This window comes from Typopeltis vanoorti, chromosome 13 (assembly GCF_054136105.1).
Source record: "Typopeltis vanoorti isolate ZY-2024b chromosome 13, IOZ_Tvanoo_1.0, whole genome shotgun sequence".
Lineage (NCBI taxonomy): Eukaryota > Metazoa > Arthropoda > Arachnida > Uropygi > Thelyphonidae > Typopeltis > Typopeltis vanoorti.
In genome coordinates, this window is record NC_143561.1 from 125,738,155 (window position 1) to 125,760,301 (window position 22,147).

The window sequence follows — 22,147 nt, forward strand, 5'->3', positions numbered from 1 at the left end:
TAATAATAGCTATCCCATACATTAAAGGATTATCAGAAAAAATTAATGGAATTCTATACCATTATAATCTTAATGCCACTTTTAAACCACCTATAAAATTAAAAAACATATTCAACTCCTGTAAGGATCCTCTCCCCATTGGCTAACCCTAGAGTTTATTGTATCTATTGCGCCTGTAACTTACCTTATATTGGAGAAACTGGATGTGCAGTCCTTATCCATAAAAAAGAACACAAATGGCACATTAAATTTAACAAGTTTGGTGTAGCAGGCTCTCAGATCATGCTCTTAACACCCTACACCAAACTGATTGGAAAAGTACTTGTTCTTTACATCATACAAAAACCTGGTATGAATAGAAATTTAAAGAAGTCTGTGAAATTTTGATTACCTGCCCTAATCTTAACAATAATGGTGGCATAAAAATCCAAAAAATTTGGATGCCACACATTCAGCCCACTTAGTTCTTCAAGTTTTCCCATCAAACCCTGACTTTAGGGCTCTAAACATTTTTGCAGCTTTTATTGGCCACTATCCATACTGGTTTGTTTAAATTTATGTTTATACTTATATGACGTAACTTTTTTTGTGTGAACATGTTGCTCTCTATCTTAATTTAATTTTATAACCTAAGAGATAATAACAGGACTACAGCTTTGATGTAGTAAGTTTTTTTTTTTTTCCACCAGAGATCAAGCCCATAGTTTTAACAGTTGGCCAGTAAATTTAGCATACCATGTAAATTGTAGTGTAGCTTGTTTCTATATATGTGTATACTTCAGATGATGACATTAATGTGAAGGTCAAAACGTCGAGTGATTCTTTGTTTATATTAAACTGAAGTTTTACTCTAACATATAGTTGTTTCCATAATTTCTAAGATGTATTCTGATCACTGTGTAAGCATGACGGAAAGGATAAATAAAGGAACTGTATATTATTTTGGTGGAACATTTTAACAGATGGATGAGATTTGAGATCTGGAGGTAACGGTCATCAGTGGTCTAAAATTCAGAGGATGCATTGTTAATGTTAGAAAAGCTATAGCACCCTGCTGATGTAGCAAGCACACTAGGGAGTAGAGGGAGGTGTTTATGCCAATATATAAACTTAGATGATACATAGATTATTATGCCCAAATTTCATCACTAATTGCAGTTGTAATTAAGTTAAATAGGCAATTAGTTAGAATAAGAAGCCATCACTGGATGCTGTACAAGGAATGTGGGACAAGTGAGGAACAAGCTCTTTACATAGACTGGTTTTCAAGTGGAATCATTGTTGAGAGTATGGCAAGTGCATTTTTTAATTTAAGTAATTAAGAATTACTAGAAACTTACAATAAAGATGTGTTATTGCATTGCAGCCATATCTGATATGTTCAACTAGCCTGATATACTTAGGTTACATTAACTAAGAAATATCTTTTAGTTGGACAGTAGCAATACTTTATTATGTTTGTATTTTTTACTGAAACAGAAACATACCTGTCATATCAAGCCTAAAACACATTCACAACTGACCCCAGCAATGCATTCAGCTTGCCTAGCACACTTCATAAAAAATTTATTCCTTACTTTTAAAAGATGCTTATGACATAGATAAATAATTTTTAAATAATAAACATATACACAAGGAAAGTTTTAAATTATATTAAATGGTATCAAAGCACACATTTCAGACTGAAAATAACAGACCCATTTAATATCATGCAGTGGTCTGATATGATTTAATGTAATTAAACTTTCTTGTGTATGCTAAAAACATCTACCTCACTTTCTTGTTTTCACCCTACATAGCTATATAAAGTTGTTCACAACTTTCCTCACTTGTCAGTATCCAACTCATTGATATCAGTAACATACTACATAGTCTTTGCATCAGGTCTTTGTGAGGTTTTTCACTCAGAAGAGCAAAACCTTGCATTTATTAACATTAATAAACAGCAAGGTGCCTGTGGAAATGCTGTTTGCTTCCACAGTACTAGACTGCAAAAAGAGAGACTTATCAAGTTCAGTTCAAGTTACTGACTAGAGGAATAACTTTTTCTAAGCCTTCTTTCAGCCAGTTCTTGAGTTAGTCCATCTTTGGCACAAGCAAAGGGTTTCTTAAGCCCATAATGCAAGGAAAATCAACTATAGAAGTCACACGTTCAGGCAATAATATATAGCATTAGGGACCACAAAATGGTGGCAGTTGTTTCCCATACTGTCCTCCCTAGATGCCTAAGAAAATCATTGATAGTCTTGGGGCATATTGTATCGCTGTGAGTAAAGACTGGCTGTCAAAGACTCTTTAAAAAGTTAGTAGGGCTTAATTGGAATCACCCTATGGGAAATAAAAAGATACTAGCAAATTTATTTATTTAAAATCAGCAACTTTACTCATTGATCCAAACTAAGTGTTTATATTTCTCAAAAGACACTGGACTCACCATCATTCCTTAATAACTCTTCCCAGCTTTGCATCATGAGTAAATAACTGTGTATCTCCTGTCAACACATTTGAAATCACAAGTTGAGCATCAGGGGCTAAGGAAGAGAACTATCTGTGGCACACCAACAATTAGAGTGTGTGTGTGTGTGTGTGTGTGTGTGTGTGTGTGTGTGTGTGTGTGTGTGTGTGTGTGTGTGTGTGTGTGTGTGTGTGTGTGTGTGTGTACTTAATCAGTACACTAATATGGGATGGGACTGCTAGTTCAATGTTGCGAAATGTAAGATTTTAAAATTTGGAAAACAAAGGTGGGATGTAGAATTTACTCTTAGTGGGGATATATTATTGTAGGTGGAGGAAATAAGAGAACTTGGGGTGATGGTGGATAAGAAGATTCTGGTTCCATTTTATAATGCTCTGATCAGGTCACATATGGATACTGTGCACATATTTGGTAACCTGGTTTTCAAAAGGATGAAGAGATTGGAGAGGATCCAGAAGTGATTAACTAAAATAGTTTCTGATCTCTGGATGATAAATATGAAGAAAGGTTGGGACGATGCAATTTGCAGAGTCTAGTGGATAGGAGGAAGAGGGGAAACATGATAGAGATGTGCAAGTTGGTAAGGGGTTGTTCTAAGATTAACGTTGAAGAGGTTTTTTGTGAGATGATAGGAGATTGAGGGAGAACAAGAGGTCATCCCTGGAAGTTGTATAAGGAGGGTGTGAACAAGGGAGTGAGAAGCAACTTTTTATACGGAGAGTTATGAATCATTGGAATGCATTGCTTGAGAGCATGGTGTCGGCAGAGAATTTGAATGTTTAAGGCACAGTATGATGTGCTGTGTGTATGACAAAAGTGACCTCCTAGATGGATCTTTGACTCCATGGCATCTTGGGATGATGATGATGATAATAATAAATAATAATACTCTCATCTTCTTCTGGCGTTTTCATTCATACCTTGCGACTCTTTCATTCATACTCATACAAAATATTAAAAGATTATATTTATATTTAATGTTATATTAAAAGATTACCTTATAATCTTTTAATATAATGAGCTGTTCATGATCAATTGACAGCAACAATGTTTCCAAAATCTCATCATCATCATTATTCAGTCTCCCCCCCCCCCCCAAATACAAAACTCATTGCAAGAAGTCCAGCTTAGGTGACACAAAATCTATCACACTATATATCATTCCTGAAGATTGTTCATTGTTTACATCCTTTCCACCCTACCTAGCAATGAATTCAATGGTCCAAACACCTTCCATGTAAAAAAAAAAAAAGCCACTTCTTACCCTATTAACACTTCTAGTTGCAACTTCCAGGGATGGCCCTTCTTCTTTAGCCTCCTTGTTCTGCCATAAGAAAGGTCTTCTCAGTATCAATCATGGCAATACCTCTCAACAGTTTAAATGTCTCAAATCATATTACCTCTTCATCTTCTATCCACAAAATTCAGCAGTCTTCATGCTTCTGTCCTCATGACTAACACTATACAGTCCTGATATCATTTTTGTTGTCTGCCTCTGTACTTTCTCCAAAGTTAATTTATCCTCTTCAGATACCAGTAACCAGATCTGAGTCCAATAATCCAGATGTAGTCTGATCAAGACTTTATACAATGGAATAACCATTTCTCTACTGGTCAATGTCCTTCTCAATACTCCAGTAATTAGCACCATTGCAACATGTCCTCTAAACCTCAAATTTCTATCAATCATCACTCCAAGGTTTCTTTTCTCCTCCACTTCCTCTAGTTTAATTCTACCAACAAAAAATGCAACTTTCCATTGATGAATCTGAAATGTTGGGACCTAACATTTTTGTCACATCAAACTGAATCCTCATTTATTCACCCATCTCTCCAGCTTATTCAAATCCTCTTGCAGGGTTCTTTCTAGCTTAACATAATCTGCAAACAACTGACATTATCAACGACAAAGGTTAAATATTTGAGGTCTTAAAACTGAGCTCTGGGGAAACTCAGTTATGGCCTACCTTCTTGATCAGAAGCTAATTCCCAAACCAATTCACTAGCCTGATATCTAAACCCATATTCTGCAACTTGAATATCAGCTAATCATGTAGCATCCTGTCAATATATGCTTTCCCTCATCACCTGCTTTTGTCACTATTATTATTATTATTATTATTATTATTTCGGGCGACTCCAGGAGTCCTTAGACTCATCGAGGGAGGCCCCAAACATCATGTCCATACAACTATGCGATTACATTCTCACAGTATCTATCATACCTTGTCTTGAACTCGTTCACCGTCATAGCACCCACAACAGACTCTGGCAGCTTTTTCCACTCATTTACCACTCTAAAAGTAAAGAACCCAGCTCTAACACCCCTGCTAACCACACTCTTGCCCAGCTTCCATAGGTGTCCCCTAATTCTCCCACCACCAGTCCTGATCTCAAAAATATCCTCTGAATTAATCCTATAGAGTCCCTTTAGCAATTTGAATGTCTCAATCATATATCCCCTCCTCCGCCTATCAACTAGTTTCTGCAACCCACAAATCTTCAACCTGTTCTCATATGGTTCATTCCATAGACCTGTTATCATCTTAGTCCCTCGCCTCTGGATCCTCTCCACCTCCTCCCCATCAAGAAGGAACCGAGGTGACCAAATCTGGGCACAGTAGTCGAGATGAGGTCTTATCAAGGCTCGGTACAGAGGTACAATAACTTGCTTGTCTCTGCTCGTCAAGGTATTTTTCAACAACCAAGTGAGTTGATGAGCTGATTTAGCTACTTTTGCAGTGTGCCCCCTAAACTTCATCTCCCTATCCACCAACGCTCCCAAGTCCCTGCCCTCATCAGTCTCTCGGAGTACAGTTCCACCAATGTGGTATACTGCTGCTAATCTTTTCACCCCAAAATGCATAACCTTACATTTTGTCACATTAAATTGACATCCATTCTCCTTAGCCCAGAACTCCAATCTATCTAAGTCATCCTGCAAGACTTTGACATCTTCTGCATTCACTATTGCCCTACCCAACTTTGCATCATCAGCAAACAAATGAATTGTTCCACTTAGATCCTTCCCTATATCGTTAACGAACAGATTAAACAGCAGTGGTCCAAGAACAGAACCCTGCGGCATGCCACTAGTCACAGGCCATCTTTTGGACTCTACTCCTGAATAAACTACTCTTTGATATCTCTCCATCAACCAACCACCTATCCACCTCACCAACCCTATATCCATTCCCATATGTTGTAGTTTACGGATTAGTATTCCATGTGGTATCCTGTCAAACGCCTTTGCCAGGTCCAACAGTATCACTGTAAACCCATTTCCCTTATCCAGTTCAGCCGTCACCTTGTTATAAAACTTGAGCAAGTTACTGAAGCATGATCTACCCTTCACAAAGCCATGCTGTCCCCTGTACCGTATCTCGTTTTCATCAATCCATTCCTGTATTTTTCCCTTGACTACTTTCTCTAAGACCTTGACAACGACTCCTGATATGCTGATCGGTCGGTAATTTGCAACTGTAATCTTGGATCCTCCTTTATGCAGTGAAACTATTTTCCCCCTCTTTCCACACCTTCGGGACTAAGCCAAACCTGGGACTCAGATTAAACAACATGGTCAAGGGCACTGATAATTCTTTAGCCGCTTCACGCAAGACCCGTGCCGGTATACCATCCAATCCCACAGATGTGTTCACATTAAGGTTCTGTAATAGACTAGTCACCTCCACTTTATTCATCACTATTCCCGTATAAACTAATGGTTCCTTCATTTTTTCAATGTCACCACCTGGATGATATGCTTTTGCAAAGTGCGCGCTCAGTAACTCCACTATATTGACTGATTCAGTGACCTCCTTACCATCGTCATTCCTTAAAATCATTTTACCATGTACAGTTTTTTTCTTGCTTGCAGCATATTGAAAGTACTGTTTTGGATTCTCTTTTGCTTGCAAAGCTAGTTTCCTTTCATAATCCGCTTTTGCTTTTTTTTTTTTACCACACTCGTTACCTTTCTGGCCTGCACTTTATACCGTTCGTGTGCCTGCAGGTCACCCCTTTCTTTAAATTCCCTCCACAGTTGTTTCTTTTTTTGCAGCTCAAGCTTAATGGTGTTATTCATCCATTTAACCCCCACTTATTTCACTATTTGGACCTTAGGTATACAATCAGCCATTACCTCCTGTAAATGCTCCTTGACCACTTCCCATGTTCTATCGACGTCCAGCCCTTGCAGTTGTACATGCCATGGCACTGATCCAAGCAATTTCCTAAGCTTGTCATACTTGCCAGCACGGTAATTCCACATATACCCTGTCTTAATCGAAAATTCCACACCTTTAGCCACCTCCCAGGTCAAGACCTTATGATCACTCTCACAAATAGGTGGCAATGTGGTCATATTCATTACAGTCAAATTCTCAGATGCTATTACCAGGTCAAGCACTCTCACACCCCTAGTATTTTCAATTACATGCTGTCTCAGATAGTTATTCCTTAATAATTGAATAAAATCCTTTTCCTTCCTCACATGTGTCCTCTCCTCCTTCCAATCAATGTTACCATAGTTGAAATCCCCCATAATAATTACCCTCCTTCCACTCATTTCATCAATTTCCCTATGCATACTATCTCCACCATCTATTCCATCAACTGGTCTATAGCAGCACCCAACTGTATATTTTATTCTGCCAGTCTCAATCTCGCACCAAATAGCCTCAAATGAACTCCTTTCACTATCCTGCGATACAACTTCAATTCTCCTTGGCTGCAGTGCATCAGCTATCATCAATACCCCTCCCCCCATTTTATTCTCTCTGTCCTTCCTAAACACACTATAACCTACACATTCTATCCCACTAACTATATCTTCTTCCGTCAGCCATGTTTCACTAATGCCAATAACCTGTGGCCAGGAAGAGCCAATCAAGGCCAAAAATTCATTCTTCTTGTTCCTAATACTCCTGGCATTAGTATACATGAAATGCAGTGATCCCTTAGTCCCACCCCTATATTGATACGTTGTTCTAAATGACCCATTCCCATTTTTTGTCCTTAGTGCTGGCTAGGGTACATTATATACATTCTTACACTCATCTGTCTCACTGATGTCTGCATATCCGTTCCCCCCCCCCCTCCTTGGTAGTTCTAGTTTCCCTGGTTTTGCACATCCATTTTCACTTCATTCAGCAACACTCTTTCCAGTCTCCGCACACCAAGTCCATTCAAATGCAGGCCATCCATCTTGTATAAGTCCTTTCGCCCTTCAAACTCATTCCACACGTCCACGAATTCCACACCACACTGTCTGCATAACCTACGCTTAATGTCATTTGCAATTATGGCCCTCCTCCTAAACTCCTGTCATACCGCAGCAACAGACTAACCATTCTAACTCTGTCACTCTTTTCTTTCGCTACCTTTAACAATACTTTCAAGTCCTCTCTCATAAAAAATTTATCACCTTTCAATTCATTCGTACCCGCCACAATTATTAATTCTTTCACCCTCTGTTTTTGCACTCTAATACTCTCACTTACATCCTTAAATTTCGCACCCGGTAAGTTACACCGCCATCTATCACCCCTCTTAATAACGAGTCACCATACAACACTCTTTCCTTCCTTTCAGAAACTCTCACATTCTTGCACTGTTTTTTTACGTTATCCGAGTCACTCTGGAAAGAGTTTTGCAGGTGCTCTAATTGCCGCTGCGCATTTTGTATCACTGCGCGCAACCTAGCGATCTCACTTCCTACAAATAATTCCTCATTATTTTTATCATTTAAACCATTTTCTCTCTCAGTATGGTTGCTTTCACTCTTTCTTAGATCACCGCTCTCATTGCCATCTTGTACATCGCAATTCTCTATCAAGCCACTATTTTCACTCACATTCTGGCAATTTTGGCTTTCTTCAACCATAACTATCTCACTACCTGACACATACTTCAACTCCTCACTTTGCTTACACTTTCTACACATTCTCCCACCACTATCACTTTCAATCCAAATTCCAGCCTCATTCAGGAATGCATACATCCCACACACATCACATTGGACAAACTCTCTCACATTATAGTTTTTGTACAATGGTGTCATATTTTTGGACGCCATTATCTTACGTCGCATTGGCGCCATATTATAAAAGGGAATCTAATTACTAAAACAAGTGTCCTATATATGCAGAGGATAAACAATTTATTTTCTTAGTATAATATCTATTCCATTCACACAGAAGCAATGTTCTAACATAAACCACATCAATAACACAAGTAATAATTAGCTAACAGAAAGAAAGATAACATATTTTATGCAGATCAATTAAGATTCCTACTACCATGAATGTTTTAATACAACTAAATCACTTAATTTACAGCATTTATAAGGGAAAATGGAAGAAGTTCAGTTCATATGTGATTACTGGGGTCAAAATATTAATTTTCCAAAACAAAATTTAGTACTAAAGCAGATACAGAATCAGGAAAATGTCTGGCAGTAATATTTTAGAAATCAACGAGAATGACAATCAAGCACAGGTCAAGTTTCAACATCAATCTTTATACTTAGGAATAATTAATTTCATAATTTTGTGAATACTGACAGAGGAAAAAACTGCAAAACTATCAAACTATCAAAAGGGGAATGACTATATCCATATACTAGTGCTTGTCTAGTGATGTGAACTGTTGCGTAATTAAAAATATATACTATAAAACATAGTTTTAGCATACTAACTAACCTGCAGCTGACTGGATCAAGATACTCTGTCCAGGTCGCAAATATCCAAAGTCAAACAAAGAAAAATAAGCAGTTAAGTAATTGATAGGAAAAGCTGCTGCTTCTTCAAATGTCATATTATCTGGGATTTTATAGCACTGTTTTTCTGAGATTGAAACAAATTCAGCCCACAGTCCATACTTGAAACTCCAACACATTACTCGATCTCCAACCTTCATAAAATTAAAAGACTACTGATATCAACAGTATATAAAAATCAAGTAAATATTTAACTTAGATATCATGGCAAACTATGTTAGCAACTTTTCTAAAACACTTATGTAGTAAAACTAAAGTCCAGAAAGATTATTTAATAAGATCACAGAACAAACTCATTTATCAATTTATACACACAAAATAATTAATGAATGCCTATTTAAATTGGATGATAAAATGAATTTAAGAAAACTGTTTGGTAATATTTTAGCATATATTCCATATACAATAGACAAAATGATAAAAGACAATAGCAAATGGTGTAGCAACTGAATTTTAATACAACATTGAAAGTGAAAATGCAGCTGTTTGGAATTTGTTTATCAGGAGAAAAGACTACCTAAAGAGGCTGCATCTGGTTAAGTTAGTATATACACACTACATCCTCTGTCCAAAAAAGAAGCCAAACTTTTCGAAAATAGAAGAAACTAGTTGCACCACCCATTGTATCTTTCTGTTGTCGAAAGTGGCAACCTTCATAAGTGTTGTGTCAACTGTTTATGACATTTGTTTCATTAGAAGCAGAGTTATAGTGCCAAGAGTGACTGTGTTTTGACGAATGGTTGGAAAATGAGTTTCAAACAGAGAGCTGCAATTGACTTTTGTGTTAAACTTGATAAAAGTTTTACCGAAATGCATCAAATGCTTCAAAAAGCATACAGTGATGAATGCTTATCCCGTACTCAAGTTTACGAGTGGTTTAAGTGATTTCAAAGTGGTCATGAGACGCTTGAGAACGACAAAATGCCAGGCCATCCAAAAACTGGACTGAATGAAGTTAACATCCAAAAAGTGTGTGATTTCATCAAAGAAAACCCAAAATCGTCCGTGAGATTGATTGAAGATGAATTGGGGATTCCAAAATCAACTGTGCACAACATTTTGACTGAGAGTTTGGACCTTCGTAAATTGAATTCATGATTTGTTCCCCACAAGTTGACCGACGACCAAAAAAATGTATCGAATTGAACACTGCAAGGACCATTAAAACCACTCGAACCGACTCAAACTTCTGTCACCTTACTGGTGACAAAATGTGGTGTTTTGAGTATGAGCCCAAAACAAAGCGGTAGAGTGCTGAGTGGAGACCACCAGAAGAAGAGCATCCGAAAAAAAGTTGCTTGGAGAGAAGTCAAAAGTGAAGACAATGCTGATTTGTTTCTACGATTCCAAGGGCATTATCCACAAAGAATTCATTCTGCCTGGCCAAATGATCAATGGCGAGTTTTATCTCGAAGTTTTGATGTGATTGATAGCAAGAATTTGTTGCGTACAACATGAATATCGTGTTGCAGGCAGCTGGTCACTTTTGCACGATAATGCACCATATCATCGTTCGAACATTGTGAGACAGTTTTTAAGCAAAAACCAAGTTTGTGTGTTGGATCACTTGCCTTATTCATCTGATTTAGCACTCTGTGACTTCTTTCTCTTCCCCCGATTTCATTTGCTGATGAAAGGAAAGCAATACGACACCATTGAAAACATTCAAGCAGCAATAACCATGACCCTCAACAGTGTCTCAAAAAAACCGATATAAAAAAAACTCATTTAATAAATTAATTGACATTTCCAAACGCTATATCGAAGCTGAGGGAGAGTATATTGATTGAAATAAATGATTTGAATAATTATAATTAGCCTGTTTTATTTTCTATCAAAAGTTTGGTTTCTTTTTGGACAAAGGGTGTACAGAAACATTTTTCCATTGGGTTAAGTAATTTATTATATTTAAGAAATCATGGTATTGTTTTCATTCATATTATTCAACATTGCAGTAGAGTCAACTGCTTTAAATATATAAAATATATGACGAAGTTACTTCATCATATATTTTATATATTTAAAGCAGTTGACTCTACTACAATAGAGTGAACAGCTCACCAGGAACTTGCCAGTAAAATAACTAAACGAAATGAATTATTTAACATCTTGAAGGTGGCTAAAGGTGTGGAATTTACAATTAAGACAGGGTACATATGGAATTATCGGCCTGGTAAGTATGACAAGCTTAGGAGTTTGATTGGTTCAGTGCTGTTGTGTCCCAATTTATGATTTTTATTCTATCTAGTTATTTCCCCTTTATCTATGTTCAACTACGCATGAGATATCACCAAAATTTTTACTAATACTTAAGTTAATTCTCCCCTTAGTATCCCTAATATTTGTATTATGCTGCGCCTTTTGGGACATTTAGTTTAAGATATTATATACAAAAACAAGGAGAAAGAACTAAAATATGTCTGAAAGTGAAACTATGTTGCAGTCGTGACACTTTATCTCGTTTCTTAACACATTAATTTCCCGCTTGATTAGGTTTGTAATTTTTCAAGTGGTGCATTGGACAGCAATTTCAGACAACTGTTTTATCATAGGACAAAAGGTTTATTAAATTCCTTAACATGATACAATTCAAATATTAGTTATTACTCAATTCAATGCTATACTAAATATTTACAAACTGACATTAGCTTATCATAAAGAATTAAGCTATGATCCTATAATGGGTATTACGATCATGCAGCCATACACATTCAACACGGACATATAAGATTAATTCACACTATTTAACTATCCAAACTTAAGTAGATAAACTAAACCATTTACTGCACTGACACATAACTATGACATTTAAACTTTCTTATACAATATATTAGACATGCAAAATTCTCAGGACACTTAATTACTCATATAATGTTAACATTAGTAAGCTTACTTTCATTATATTCTGTCATATACTAAAGTCCTAGTATTGTTTTCTTGGTCACTTCAACAGTTCAGTATTAGAATAATGATAACTAATACAGACGAATCTTAGTTAACACGAGATATATTTTACAGTACCTTTCTTTCTTGAATTTTCCATATGGGCCCCTCTACTTTTCTGATCGAACTATCTTGGTATAACCTCTCCGATAATCCGTTTCTCCTACGTTCCTTTTGGAATTGAACTATGCTTATGCGGTCTTAGCCTCTCGTAACTTAGGACACACTTTGAATCATCTATATAACGGCTGTACAACTCGCGACGTGGACGGTTTCTTTACTTTTTTCCCTTTCTCGTAGTTGACACTGGAGTTGAAACAAAGAATATGCTTTCTTTTCTTTGACTATATGGCATTCCTCACTTCATACATAGGAAGTACGGAATCGAAATCCTGCTCTCTTTCATTTCCGTGTTGTGACGATGGAGATATAACCCCTATCTCGCCACTTAGGAAAACACCGTGAAATCCATACGAAAGAGCTCACGAAGAACTCTCCTGGAACAGAACCAAAACCAAAATCCAAAAAGAGTCCCCCTGGGGGGGGGGTTCTAACCCTTTTATACCTTCTCTCCTAACGGCACCTTCTCTAACTTCTTTTCTCCGCCCCCCCCTTCTTGACTTGACTTTACCGACCAATTAGGCTGGCGTTTTTCTGCCAAATGTCATTTGATCGGCGAGCCCGTAACGAAGTCTCAATCTGGGAATTGACTCTAAGCGATTGTCTATTGTTTTTCTTGTGCTAGCCTCTAATTTAATCCCCTTTCCAAAATTTTTCTATGAATTTAATCTCTAGCCTCTCACATACCATTTCTTATGACTAATCCTTTTCTTTCAACAAACACCTTTATATTTTATATATTTTATTGGATGCAAGAATATTTCCTTTTCTCTTAAATAATTCATCTATTATCTTTCATGCAGGGTTTTTAATTTATTTGCTCTTCATGTTACACCATGATAACTGAGAATTTTACATTCTTAAGATATCAGGGTGTAACAGTGCCATGACACGTAAAACTGCAAGGGCTGGATGTTGATAATGCATGGGAGGCAGTTAAGAAGTGTTTGCAGGAGGCAATGGCTAACTATATACCTACAGTCCAAATAATAAATCAAGTAGGGATTAAATGGATGAATAATACCATTAAGCTTGAGCTGCAAAATAAGAAACAACTGTGGAGGGAATTTAAGGAGAAAGGTGACTGGCAGGTACATGATGGTATACAGCGCAGGCTAGAAGGGTAATGAGTGTGGTAAGAAAAGCAGAAGCGGATTATGAAAGAATATTAGCCATGCATGCTAAAGAGAATCCCAAACAGTTTTTTCGATATGTTGCAAGTAAAAGAAAAAATGTATATGGCAGAATGATTTTAAAGAATGCCGATGGTAGGGAGGTAACCGAATCAGTTGATATAGTGGAATTACTGAGGGAGCACTTTGCAATTTGAGATTCCTGTAATGTCACCACCTGCAAAGGTGGTGACACTGCAGGAACGAATGAACCAATTCATTCCTGCAATCAATACGGGAATTGTGGTGAATGAAGTGAAGGTAAATAGTCTATTACAAAACCTCAATGTCAATACATCTATGCGATTGGATGATATACCAGCTCGTGTTATACGTGACGCGACTAAAGAATTGTCAGTGCTCTTGACCATTTTGTTTAATTTGAGTCTCAGGTCTGGGTTAGTCCCGAGGGGGTGGAAAGAGGGGGAAATAGTTCCACTGCATAAAGGAGGTTCAAAGACTGCTATTGTAAATTACTGACCGATCAGCATATCAGGAATCGTTGTCAAGGTCTGGGACAAAATATTGTAAAGAGGAAAATACAGGATTAGATAGATGAAAATGGGATACTGTATGGGGGACAGCATGGTTTTGTGAAGGGTAGATCATGCCTCAGTAACTTGCTCACGTTTTATAACACAGTGAGGGCCAAACTGAATAAGGGTAATGGGTTTACAGTGATTCTACTGGACCTTGCTAAAGCCTTTAACAGGATACCACATGTTATTCTAATCAGTAAACTGCAGCATATGGGGATGGATATAGGGTTGATAAAATGGATAGGAGGGTGGTTGATGGAGAGATCAGATAGTGGTTTATTCAGGAGTAGAGTCCAAAAGACGGCTTGTGACTAGTGGTGTGCTGTAGGGTTCTGTTCTTGGACCAATACTGTTCAATTTGTTCATTAACGATATAGGAAAGGATCTGAGAGGAAGTGTTCATTTGTTTGCTGATGATGCAAAGTTAGGTAGAGCAATAGTGAGTGCACAGGATGTCAAAATTTTGCAGGATGATTTGGATAGTTTGGAGGACTGGGCTAAGGAGAATGGATGTCAATTTAATTTGGCAAAGTGTAAGGTTATGAATTTTGGAGTGAAAAGATTAGCAGCAGTATATCACATTGGTGGAACTGTACTCCAGGAGATTGACGAGGCCAGGGATTTGGGAGTGTTGGTGGATAGGGAGTTGAAGTTTAGGGGACACATTGCAAAAGTCGCTAATTCAGCTTATCAAATCACTTGGTTGCTGAAAAATACTTTAACAAGCAGAGACAAACAGGTTATTGTTCCTCTGTAGCGAGCCTTGATAAGATCCCATCTAGATTACTGTATCCAGATATGGGCACCTGGGTTTCTTCTTGATGGGAAGGAGGTGGAGAGGATCCAGAGACGAGTGACCAAGATGATAGCAGTTCTATGGAATGAACCTTATGAGAACAGGTTGAAGATCTGTGGGTTGCAGAAGTTGGTTGATAGGCAGAAAAGGGGCGATATGATTGAGATATTCAATTACTGAAGGGTTTCTATAAGATTAATTCAGAAGATATTGTTCAGAATAGGACTGGCGGTGGGAGGACTAGGGGCCATCCATGGAAGCTAGGCAAGAGTGTGGTTAGCAAGGGTGTTAGAGCTAGGTTTTTTACTTGGAGAGTGATAAATGAGTGGAATAAGCTGCCAGAGTCTGTTGTGGGTGCCATGACTGTGAATGAGTTCAAGGCGAAGCATGATAGATACTGTGTGAATGTCAAATAGTTGTTCTTGACATGATGTTAGGGTCTCCCTCGATGAGTCTGTCAACTCCTTGAAGTTGCCCATAATAATAATAATCTTAAAAATTGGAAGCTCTCCAGAAACCCTACTAAATCAGAAATTTGTGTATTTACTATTAATAATCACCTCAAAAAATGGAGACCAAAGATTAAGCTAAACAGTCAACTAATTACATTTAATGAAAACCCAAAATACCTTGGAGTTACTCTCTGTCCATCACTATGCTTCAATAAACATATCACTAATGTTGCATTCAGAGCAAAAAGAAGACTAAATATCATGAAAGTATCTCAGGTAAAGAGTGGGGAGCGGATGCTAAAGCCTTAAAAGTCACATACATCTCTATTATCCAACCCATAATGGAATATGCTTTGCCTATCTGGATGCAACCATCACAAACCAGTTTAGACAAGCTTATAAAAATTCAGAAAAATGCAGCTAGAATCATATGTGAACTAAGAAATACAACTCTTGGAAAAATAGCAGAATTCGAATCCAACCTTGTTCCTTTAAAAATTAGGTGGCAAGAAAATTTTACTAAATTTGTAGGAAAAAAAAGAGCCAACCTTGCACGTCATAGAACAAGTGAACTTTTTTAAAAATTGGCAACCAACAAACAGAATAAAGAAAAAATCAACAATGCATGAAATCACGGAAAATAAAATTCCCTTGGATTGTCCAAATAAAATAGCCAACTATCCAGCATTTCCTCCAAATCAAGACAGGAAAAATATAGTTATTAATTTTGAAATAGGGAAGCATGAGAAAAAAAGCCTAGAAAACCCTGAAATCTTGAGATCATTAGTTCTTTCAAAAATAATGGATTATGGACCTGACTCAATTAAGATCTACACAGATGGCTCCAAAAATCCAAATGGCAATTCTGGGAGTGGTGTACTCATCTATGGCTCTCAAAATATAGAACTAAAAACAACTAACAGTACAGGATGCAACTCACACCATACAGAATTAATAGCTATTAACATAGAACTGCAACATTTGGATAAACAAAACCCAAAGAAATTTATATTTTTCACAGATTCCTTAGCAGTTCTTCAAGCTAGCAAGAACTGCTACACCAGCCATCAAGAAATACTTAGAGACACAGCAAAAAACATAAACTACATAAGGATTCTGAGATAATTTTCCAATGGATTCCATCCCATGTGGGATTAAAGGGAAATGAAACTGTAGATGAAGTAGCAAAAATGGCTGCAACATCAAGTGATACCACAGATTTCGATCTTTTTAAAACCACTCAAAAAGAAAACATAAAAAGAACGATTCTCCAGGACATGACTCTCCACTGGTATTCAGTCGAAAAACCAGGAGCTACCATCAACTCCAAGTTTAATTGCTGTGCCACTACCATGAATTCCTACCTCAAGACCGGCCACACAAGACCAATCAAGTTTAGCAATGGCATAAAAAGTCTTCCCCATCTGCAAAATCTGTAACATCAAGGAAGCATCGGCAATGCATTTACTAAATTGTATGAATATTTCTAAATGTGAACTTTATAACAATCCAGAAAAGGTGTTATATAAATTATATAAAATACATGAATTTAACCTGTATGATCTGGTATAATAATACCATGGGATAAAAAAAAAAGTGAACAGCTCTATCATACAGGGAGTGTATGATGTTGCCTTTCATTACCCAATTTTGAAAGGCTATGCCAAAGAAGTTAAAAACATCAAAAATAAAAGATTAAAGACTTATTAAAAGATTTGATCCTTAATGACAAAATTTTGACTGAAGTGTGTCAAAGGCATCTTCAGTACAGAAATGGAATAGCATTATCATTTATTATTATTATTACGTCACATCCCCAAGGACTTGTTGAGGGAGGGTACACCATTCTCCCACTACACACATTTCACTGTTTCTCCTACTACTTAATCCTCCAACTACATAATTTCCCATCTCTGCTACTTAATCCTACAACTGTATACAACAATAGTATTTTAGCATTATTAACATCTGATTTGCATGGAATCAAGAGAGAGAGAGAGAGAGAGAGATCCATATTCTTATGTAAAAATATCATCGAACTGTGCCTTAAACCCATTCACAGTTTCTGTATTCACCACACTCTCAAGCAATGCATTCCACTCACCAATCACTCTCCATGCAAAGAATCTTTTCACTCCCCTGTTCACGCCCTCCTTATACAGCTTCCAGAGATGGCCTCTTGTTCTACCTTTGTCTCTCTCTCTCTCTACTCTATGAAATATCTCCACATTAATCTAGTAACAACCCCTCACCAACTTATGTTTCAATCATATCCCCTCTCCTTCCATTTTGAAGGTCTGCAACTTGTTTTCATTCAATCACTCTCATATCTGACATACCATAGACCTGACACAGTAAACCTCTGGATCCTCTCCAATATCCTCATTTCCGTTGAAAACCAGGTGACCAATCTATGCAGAATAATTCATATGTGACATGATCAGAGCCTTATAGGAGGGAACCATAACCTCTTTGCTTCTGCATGTCCTTTCTCATTAGTGCCATAATACATTGTAATGTTCTTATAATTTTAGAAATTTGACCTTTAAATTTCAAGGCTTTGTCCATCACTCTTAGATCTCTCATTTCTTCAACATTCAAACTTTTTTCATTAATTGTAAACTCTGCATCCCAACCTTGCCTACCATATTTCAAGACCTTGCACTTTGCAACATTAAACTGATAGATCCACTCCCTTTCCCACTCACACAGTCTATGGAGATCCTCCAGCAAGAGGAAGGTCACTCCATAGCGACCTTCCTTTTTTGGAATACCACTCCTTCATACACAACCTGTTGATACGTGTAGATAGTTTCTTCACTTGGTTATAAAGTAAATTAAAAATGCCAAGAAACATCCTATATTCTTGTTTTATCTGACAGTCAATCAACTCTCCAGCTCACTAGTCTATTATCTAATCCCATCTGTTTCAATTTAGCTACCAGCTTGTCATGTGGAAGTCTATCAGAGGCCTTTGAAAAGTTTGGGTATACCACTGTATATGCATCTCCTTGATCCAGCGAATTTGTCACCATGTTGTGATATGTAAGCAGACTGCTTACATGACCTAACAAACCCATGATGACCATCAAAGATTACTGACATTATCAACCCATTTCTGAATCATAGTCCTTGCCAATTTCACCTTAACAACTCCAAACACACAAATTGGCATAGAATTTGTAGCATCAGTCTTCCCCCCTCCCACACGCACCCTGGTGAAGTGGAAGAATTTTTCTCACACTCCATTCATTGGGGACTTGTCCTGTTGCAAGACTCATGTTAAACAGGTGTGCCAGAGGTGCTGTTAATTCCCTAGAGCATTCCATCAAGGCATGAGGCAATATATTGTCAAGGCCCACTGCCTGATTATCATCAAGTTCACTTAATTCCTCATATACCTCCTCCTCATTCACCATCAGTCCCTCCTCCACCATCCCTTCTACACTCCAGCTTCTCATGATGTTGCCTTCATGAGGATGAAATACACTGATAAGCTGCTCATTGAATACTTCAACTATATCCTCTGCATTGGTTACCAATCTGCTAGTATCATCAACTAACATCATTCATCCATAGTCATTTCTTTCTTCTACTTGCCACATATCAAAAAAAAAACTCACTATGATTTTACTCAGTTGATTTCTTTTCATACTGCACTTTTACTGTCTTTACCAACTGAGTCACCTTCCTGGTCTGCTATTTGTACTCTTCATACAGTTAATTATTACCAACATGCATCTTGTATTGCTTCCATGCTTAACCTCTTCATTATCCATTTTACTCTTGTCTTATTTAGCCCTTTCACCTTTGGAATACACTCAGACACTGCTGCTGATAAATAGCTCTTGATTAATGCCCAAGCAATCCATTTCCTTTCCATGCTATAGCTTCTAGACTTTTCATAATCACCTGCCTTGTAGTTTTGCATATGTTCAATTCTTTACAGGAGTTCCCATATGACTGGCTACAACCTATATGATCACTTCATGGTCACTCTCACCAACTGGGGCAAGATTAGCTACTCCGTTCACAATCGCATCCTCTGATTATATAACCAGATTAAGACTCTTAACCCTTCATGTACTCTCCATTACATATTGCCTAAGATTGTTGTCCCTTACAAACTTGAGAAATTCATTCTCTTCATTCCAATCAATACTGGCATAATTGAAATCACCCAAAATGAACGCCTTTACTTGTTCGCTAAATCAAGTTGCCTACACATTTCTTTGTCTCCACCCTCGACATTCCCTAGCCTGCAGCAAAACCCAACCAAATATCTCATTCTATGACCCTCCACCTCATATCATACTGCTTCAAAACTACTGCCACATTTTCCACCTTTATCTCAACCTTTTGTGGACATAATTTCCCAGCTATCATCAGCAGCACACTTTCCTTACTCCCTTCTTTCCCTTCCTGTCCTTATGAAAACATCATATTCTTCCATTTCTATTCACATCAAGATATTATTATTATGTGATACCTCCAGGAAATATCCAGACTCATCAAGGGAGGGGTGCCTACTCAACAATTCTCTGCACCACTCAATCTACCAACTACAACAAACCGCAACTACACCATCTGCTGCCAACCACCAGCATTAGTATTTTCACAAACAATCACAAACATCCATACCCACGGAGGGATTCGAATCTGTAGCCTTTTGGCTGGAGAGCTGATATGCTAACCACTCAGCCAACTAGGCTGGAAAAAAAACATGATTGGGATATGTCTCTATATTATTATCATCACTTGACACCTCCAGGGAGTCCAAAGACTTATCTAGGGAAGGCACCTACTCTACAACTCTGTCTCCACTAACTACACCAATGCCATCTACTGCCCATCACTAGCACTAACACAGACAATCACAAACATCCATGCCAATGGCAGGATTCGACCCACAGCCTTTCAGCTGGATACACTAATCGCTTGCCCATATTATTCTCATCGAACTATGTTTCACTTATTCCAACTATTTTGGGCAAATAAACTCAATCAATGCAAAAATTTCGCCTCAGCATAATATATTTTCAGTACAATTTTAGCAATTAGGATAGGTTAGCACATTGAAAAATTGCCATCTCTCATAAAGGAGAAACAAAAACCATCAGATCCATTTAAGTTTCGAAATGGAGTAACATTTCACAAATTCCTTATAAAGATGCTTCATTAGAAATCAGCTATTATGAAGGATTTTTGTCTTATTCCAGAGGACTATGCTTAGAAAATGGCATGTTCAGCAAGGCCAGATTGTTCAGTCTCATGATACCTGATGTAGCTAGCTTTAAATTTTTCAGGAAATGACAATGTATACTAAAATATTAATTACAAAACTTTAATCAATACCTTCCTATATATCAGTTATGCTACATTGCCATCTTCTGGGATCACAAAACTATGATATGTGCACGCAGGCAACGAGCAAATGAGGCTGAAGAACGCAACTGAAGTCGGTCCTTGAGTCCTGAAGGTGCCCTCTAGCAGGCTAAATTGGGATGTCTTGGCTGTTGCGCAGATCTTAGAATGCAAGCTTCCCAAATTTGGGGAAGTCTCATGCATCCAAATTTGTTGAGGTTTGGAAAGTTTTCTTTTAGAGCTGAGACTGATTCCAGGAATAATCTTTCATACTTAGATTTGCTGTGGTGTAATAAAGTGGCTTTCTTCCAGCATATTCTGTGGTGGCTGTATTGGTGAAACCAGATGTAGTCTCTTTGTGTTCAGATATCCTGATATTAGCTGTCCTGCCTGTTTGGCCATATTGATTAAAGTTTTTCAATTAATATTTCAGTATATGTTGTTATTTCCTGAAAAATTTAAAAGACATAACTAACGTATAAATTTATCTACAAGGATACCTGATGTAAGGTCCATTTTCTTCTTCTTCCTAACATGGATTTTAGGCCAGATGGCCTGTTCCGGTCTCATGCCATCTCTTTCTTGGTCTCTTCCAATTCTTCTTTTTTCACTTATTTTATATTTATATAATATTTTCGGTAGTCTGCTGTTGTCCATTCGATTTAAAGGTTCTATCCATTCTTGTTTATACTGTCTTATGTAGTAATTAATTGGTTTTATATTCAGGGATTGTAAAATTTCTTCATTTGTTTAATGGTCCCAATTGGTATATCCAGCTGTTTTTCTGAGAAGTTTCATTTTTGCTGTTTGAATTCATTTTTCATCTTTCCTTTTTATAGTCCATGTTTCGCTTCCGTATAGTAGAGTCGGTTTTGACAAGACATTATACAGTCTGATTCTAGTGTATTTTTGTACTAATGGATGGCTTAAAAATATTATTTATGATGCCATTTACTTTGACAAAGTTTGATATTTTAGTGTCTATGTCTTTTTCTTCTTCATGCAATAAATCACATCAAGTATTTGAAAGTATTTACTAGTTCTAATATTTTATTATCTATCACTATTTTACTTCTCATTGGTTTTTCTCCTTTGAATGCCATCATTTTTGTTTTTTCTTTAGATATTATCATATTATATTGTTTTGAGATATCATTGAATGATTTTAATGATCTTTAGCCATGATTTTGACCAAACAAAGATGTGGGAAATTGTTATCCTCAACTATATTAAATAAATTTGTAATCTCTTTTATTTTTAACTAATTTATTTTATTTTCAGCCTAATAATTGTAACCCACGAAGCCACAACTGCATACATAGAGGGATTCAAGGTTTAATGCATCCTATTGTTTTTTTATTCAATTTATTTATTGCTGTTCGCTGTGTGTGTGTGCTAATGATATCTTACGATATGCAAGACAAAATATATATATAAGTTTAATTTTTACTGTGGTATAACGTGCGATTCTATAGTTACTTTTGTTCTAAGTAATAACTAATAATTA

At 37.0% G+C, this 22,147-nt stretch overlaps 1 protein-coding gene across 1 annotated transcript in view; it reads right to left on the reverse strand.

Moving 5' to 3' along the window:
• Positions 1–22,147, reverse strand: part of LOC150100522 (NADPH-dependent quinone oxidoreductase VAT1-like) — a 109,836-nt gene that overhangs the window by 63,831 nt on the left and 23,858 nt on the right. The window contains exon 3 of the mRNA XM_090402949.1: positions 9,178–9,388. Within this exon, the coding sequence (XP_090259075.1) occupies positions 9,178–9,388 (211 nt within the window). The remainder of the gene's footprint in view (positions 1–9,177; positions 9,389–22,147) is intronic.